The sequence below is a fragment of the Arachis duranensis genome, chromosome 1, assembly GCF_000817695.3.
Source record: "Arachis duranensis cultivar V14167 chromosome 1, aradu.V14167.gnm2.J7QH, whole genome shotgun sequence".
In the NCBI taxonomy this organism is placed as follows: domain Eukaryota; kingdom Viridiplantae; phylum Streptophyta; class Magnoliopsida; order Fabales; family Fabaceae; genus Arachis; species Arachis duranensis.
The window spans coordinates 50,242,223-50,248,598 of NC_029772.3; the positions used below are offsets into that span (position 1 = coordinate 50,242,223).

The window sequence follows — 6,376 nt, forward strand, 5'->3', positions numbered from 1 at the left end:
TTTCTCTTTTGCTAATTTTATTAGGTGCCTTATCAATTGGTTGGTTAATGCATTGTTGAGTCTACAACACCCTAATCCTGAAAATGGGATTTCAATGGTTAGGATCTACGGCCCAAACGTAAGTTCACACCGTGGGCCGGCAGTGGCATTCAACATATTTGATTGGAAAGGGGAAAAGATTGATCCTAAACTAGTGCAGAAACTAGCTGATAGAAACAATATCTCATTGGGTTCTGCATTTTTACGTAATATGAAGTTAGACAAGAATCAAGAGGAGGAGCAACGAGCCTTGGAATCTAGCACTTCTGATGATTATAGGCCGGGCCTGTACAAGAAGAGAGATAGTCATGGGCTTGGGCTTGGGCCTGGGATATTCGTGGTGACTTCTACACTTGGTTTCTTGACAAACTTTGAAGATGTTTACAGATTGTGGGCTTTTATTTCAAGGTTTCTTGATGCAGATTTTGTGGAGAAAGAGACATGGAGATATGTAGCTCTTAATCAAAAGACAATTGATATATGAACTTGTTACCCCATTTTATTTATTTTAGTTTCCATTTCAGTGGTACTTTGCTTTTTTCATTCAAATTGAATCAGCCATTCCACTTATGCTTAATTAACTTGGACACACCCATCATGTTCAGAATTTCAAGACAAAACCAGACAGCGATCAATATCCGCACACTACTCTTCATCCAAATTAGAGATTTAGTAGAAGAACACAAATTTTGTAGAAGTTTGGTTTTCGGGGTTTTTAGCTCGATAATGTGATAACATGATAATAGAACTGCCAAAGAAACAATCTTTGTGGAGATCATGGTGACCACAACGAAAAAAGAGGTAGAGATGGTAACGTGTTAAAATAGAGTAAAGTATCATTTATCTTACTAATATTTAGGTCAAGTTTTAATGTTAATTCTAATATTCTAAACTTTATATTTAATTTCTTCACGTTTTAAAATTATTACAACATATATTTTATCGTTAACTCTATTAAGGCTCATTCTTAAACGTTCCTTGTTAAGTATGGAGTGCTGTACACCTTGTGAATTTATTAAATCTGAACTCTTTATTTATTATATTTTATTTGAATGGTCTAGATTTAAAAAGGTAACCTGTTAATCAGGTTAATCATTTTTTTACAAATTTTAAATTTTTTTTGTAAATATCAGATATTGGGCTGAAGTTCAAAATAAAAAATAGTATATAAATATTAAAAACAACATGTCTGTACAAAAAAAAAGTTCTTGGACTTTAGAATTAAAATAAATAATACATAAAAAATAAGTTGAAAATTCATGTACTAAATTCAGAAAAAAAAAGATATATTAGAATCTTAAAAAAATAATATTAAATATATATTATGTATATAATATTAAAATTGAAATAAATTTTGTTTTGTAATTTTATTTTATGCGAAACAAAAATTCATATAATTTTTTATTAACAATTTTTTTATTGAAATATGTCATTTTACTATATTTATAATATATTATTTGGGATAATTATATTATTTTAGTTAATATATATTATTTAAAAAAATATTTAAAATTTATTATTTTGTATTAAGAATATTATTAAAAATATATTATTAGTTTTTCTTAAAATAATATTTTCTTTTATTTGGTTCAAACACTATGATAATAAAAAAATTTTAAGTAACTGCGTCTACTCAATAAATATTATATTCATTTATTTCTATATTGCATGTAAAATAAATAATTAATGTTTAAAAAAAGTTAATAAAAGAAAGAAGTATTTTTTTTACCAACTCTTAGATGAAAACTATGTCATTTGAACTATAACTCATTGATAAAGAAAAACCCTTCAGGTTAGGCCTTTTTAGTTGGACCTGGGCCTCTGTATTGGGCCAGGGTATGAACAGTTTTATATCTGTAATATTTTATACCAATTAGCTTCAGAATTTAATTATTTTTTGAATAAATTAATAAAAAAATAATATAAATAATTGTTTAAATATAATTGTATTTTAATTTTTCATTTTATTAGTACAATTTGAGGATAATTTGAAATAAAAGATAATGAACTTGTTGTATTGTGCTTTGACTATGTCGTCATCTGAGAATTATGGCGCCTTCATGGAGACCGAGGTTCTTCTACAGAATCGATTTTGCGTTTGGAGTTAGCCAACCAGCAATAGCAACAAACATGCGTCTTTCTTTTCTATGGCAGCAATTTTTCGGACTTTGAAGATCATTTATGGTAGAGGTGGAATGTGGTGGGTTCAAGAGCGTTAAAATCTGTAACTCGTCAGAACGATAATGGAAGCACCTGCCAACAAATAAAACAGTGAAATTACTTGAAGACATCACATCGACAATAACAGAGTAATGGAAGAATTCAATCGAATTTTCCTAAGTATTTTTGTGGTGTAAAGGTCCTCCGTGTGTTAAATGAGGGAATTAATATTTTTGTTAGTGCCGATTTGTTTGTTCAGCCCATGACAAAAAAATAATAACAATAATAAATAAATTTAATTTACCTGATAATTTTTGATAGTAGGTTAATTTTTAAAGAGTGTTGCACTTCCTACTTTACCTGGAGTGCACTAGCTTTCGCCCTCTATTAATAATTCTGTAACAAAAAAACACAGGTTAACATTATAATTTATTGTTGTGGAAAACTAGTCTCATATTACTAAGTAAAAAAATTAAAAAATTAATAAATAAAAGAAAAACAACAGTAACATGTAAAAAAAGGAAAAGTAATTAGAATTTTGTATTGCTAGTGTTATTTTTCTTTTATTTATTTGTTATAAATATATATTTGTTATGAATGTTTTAGACTGTAATCGTATTTTAAAATTTAAATAGATAGAGTCAGTTATAAATGTAATCTAACTGTGTCAGCTAAGAGTAAGGGTGGCAAATGGGTCTAAACTCGTCGGGCCGGCCTGAGTAACTCGCCATAAAAGGCGGTCCAGGCTGAAAAACTGAGATCGCCACACTTCGAAAACCCGTTTAACTCGCACCGCTTAAACCGCGAGTTTTGGCAGGACGGGACGGGACTTCCCAGCGGGTCCAGCGCTTTTTTTTTTTTGCTAGGGACATTTTCTGATATTCTAATTTAGTGTTTTGGATTATATTTTACGTTTGATTGATTATGTTCTAAACTTGTAGATGATTGATTATATATTTTAGACAATGTTTATTTTGCTTTGGACAATATTAGTGTTCCGGCCCGACCCGCCAGCGACTTGGGTCCAAGCCCAAGCGGCCAACCCGACAGTCACATTACCCGAACCGGGAGGGAACATGCCTTTCCCACCTCACCATGTAGAGCCTGGACAGCTTGCAGAAGCTTCCAGGAAGGTGGGTCTGATCACAAAGGGCCCACCCGAGTACGAACTATAAGAGGGGAGGGACATATCCCTCCCCAGAGGTACGTCACTTAACCTAACCCTAATAGCTGCCTTTTGTATGGATACTGACTTGAGTTTTTGGAGTCCTTGCAGGTGGCCTCACCGTCTCGTAACCCAGCAAGTCTCAACGGTCGACCTTTTTCAACTTGCGTCAAAGTCCTAACCGCTCTAAACCTCTGCTCCATCAAGCGTATTAACCCAGATAGTAGGACCCCCGAGAACCTGAGCAGACAAACATTGGCACCGTCTGTGGGGACCTAGTGGCCGCAATGCATAATTTTCGCCGTCGGACGAGCTTTGCAAAGAAGGAGGGGCTCGTATGAGAAGCAGGGTGAGCTCCGCAGGCGCCTGTCGCGAGCAGTCGGGGCCTGTGACCGAGTGAGGGAACCAATACTGCCGATCTCCCAAAAGACACCCTTTCGGAGGAAGGGAGATTACAACTCAAAAATCATACAGGAACTCAAGCACAGAGTGCAGAATTTGGAGCGAAAACTCGCAACGAGAGATCGCTACTACCCTTCCCATAGCAGGGACACCCGCCCCAGCTTGTCCCACACCCGATCTCCCATGATAAGGTTGGGTGATCGTGGGAGGGATCCTAGGAGAGGGAATGAGCGTGTGGGAACCAACGCTCGGCCTCGCTCTTGGAACTGTTCCCATACCCCCGAGAGAGCGAAAGATTACGGGGAAACCCGGAGAAGTGGATGGAGGAGAAGGCGGGACCCATCATCATGGGAGAAACTCTTTTCCACCCCTCCATCCTCAAAATCCAGCTGCCGAAATACTTCGGCAAGCCAACAGACATGAAGTACGATGGGACCAAAGATCCCCAGGAACACCTAATGGCCTTTGAGGCCAGGATGAACCTGAAGGGTGTCGGCGATACAATAAGGTGCCGAGCCTTTCCAGTAACGCTAACGGGTCCTGCGATACGGTGGTTCAACGTGCTCCTCTAGGGGTCCATTACGACCTTCTCGGACATAACTTGTGGGTTCCTGGCACAGTTCACCACGTGCATCGTCAAGGCCAAACACCCGACCAACCTTCTGGCATCACCCAGAGAAACAGAGAACCGACTCGAAAATTTATGGACAGGTTCATTGACAAATGCCTGGAAATCGGTGGCCTGGCCGACTTGGTAGCCAGCATGTGCCTAACAAATGGTTTGTTGAACGAAGAATTCAGAAAATACCTTACTACTAAGCCCGTTTGGACCATGCAGGAGATCAAAAACGTGGCAAGAGAGTACAACAATGATGAGGAAGTTAGCCAGTTGGCGGCCAACAATAAGCGGTAGCCGACCAACCCACCTCCTCGCTGACCTGGGTATGTAGACAAACCGAGTGAGACACTAAAAGAAGGGGCATTAGGGAAACAACACAAGCCGTTTCCTCGGGTGCGGAAGTTCACAAACTACACTCCCCTCACGGCCCCCATAGCGGAGGTGTATCAGCAGATTACAGATAAGGACATCCTGTCAAAACCCTGACAGCTGAAGGACAGGACTGGGAGGAACAAGAGCTTGTACTGCGACTATCATAAAGGCTTCGGTCACAAGACACAAGACGGTTTTGATTTCAAAGATGTTTTGGAGCAGGCTATCCGCGAAGGCAAGTTGGCCAAGTTCTCCTAGTTCATAAGGGAACCGAGAAGGAGAGAGCACGAGCGATCTAAGGAAGATCGAAGCCGGGCTATAAAACCAAGACAAACATCCAATGAGAACCCTGACAACGGCTCGACGGTCATCGTTAACGTCCTGGTGGGACGCGAAGTGCCCCCCAAGTCGAAATCGGCACCAAAGAATGATGCCAAAATCCTAGTTGGGTCAACAGGAAACCCCAAAACCTTGCCAAGGGAACCCCCCGAGATATCCTTCGGCCTGAAAGATCTATGGTTCCAAGACCACTCAGAAAATTCTCCCATGGTGATCACGACGATGATTAGAACAGGCCTGGTTAAATGGATTCTCATTGACACGGGAGCAGATTCCAACATTATGTTCAGAAACGTGTTCGACGCCTTGGGGCTCGAAGAATCTGATCTCAAGACCCACCATCATGGCATCATCAGCCTGAGCAATAGCTACATAAGGCCCGACGTGGTAATCAGTCTTCTGATCTGCATTGGAACCGAAGAAAGTAAGAGGTTAGTAATGGCAGAGTTTGTCATCTTGAGAGACTCCACAGCCTACAATGTCATTCTCGGAAGGAAAATAATCAATGAACTCTCGGCGGTCATATACACCAAGATTTTAGCAATGAAGTTATGGCTGATAACGGAACAATCGGTTCCATCAGGAGAGACCTAGAAATGACAGTCACTTGTGACAATGCTAGTCTCTGCCTGAGAAAGAAGTCGAAAGAGGCATATGGGGTGTTTTTGGCTGATCTGGATGTGAGAGTAGATGATAAACTGAGACCAGAACCGTAAGGGGACTTGGAGAAGTTTCGATTCGGGGACACAGAGGAGAAGTTCACCTTCGTGAACAAAAACCTCCCCCACAACCTAAAAAAAACCCCTCATCGAGGCTGTCAGGGCAAATGGCAACCTCTTCACATGGACTTCGGCTGACATGCCAGGGGTAGACCTCGAGTTTATGTCTCAACCGTTGGCCGTTAAGCCAGATGTTAGGCCTGTTGCCCAACATCGAAGGAAAATGTCACAGGAAAGGGCCGACGAGGTAGCTAGGAAAACGGCTAGCCTGTTGGAGGCTGGATTCATCAGGGAACTCGACAACTCGATGTGGTTGTCGAACATGGTCCTCGTTAAAAAAGCCAACAAAAAATGGAGAATGTGAATTGACTACTCGGACCTCAACAAAGCGTGCTCAAAATAATCTTTTCCCCTCCCAAACATTGACGCCCTGGTAGATGCAGCAGCAAGATATCGTTTCCTAAGCTTTATGGACGTATACTCTGGCTATAACCAAATACAAATACACCAACCTGATGAGGAGAAAATGGCGTTTATAACACCAGCAGGTACCAACTGCTA

The 6,376-nt window shown here is 39.8% G+C and overlaps 1 protein-coding gene across 2 annotated transcripts in view; it reads left to right on the forward strand.

The window, feature by feature from the left end:
- Window positions 1-529, forward strand: part of LOC107488983 (molybdenum cofactor sulfurase-like) — a 2,566-nt gene extending 2,037 nt beyond the window's left edge. The window contains exon 2 of one of the 2 annotated variants that reach the window (XM_016109772.3): window positions 25-529. In XM_016109772.3, coding sequence (XP_015965258.1) covers window positions 25-523 — 499 coding nt within the window. In that variant the 3' untranslated portion in view covers window positions 524-529. The remainder of the gene's footprint in view (window positions 1-24) is intronic. The other variant, XM_052253356.1, reaches the window with a different exon arrangement.
- Window positions 530-6,376: the final 5,847 nt, after the last annotated feature.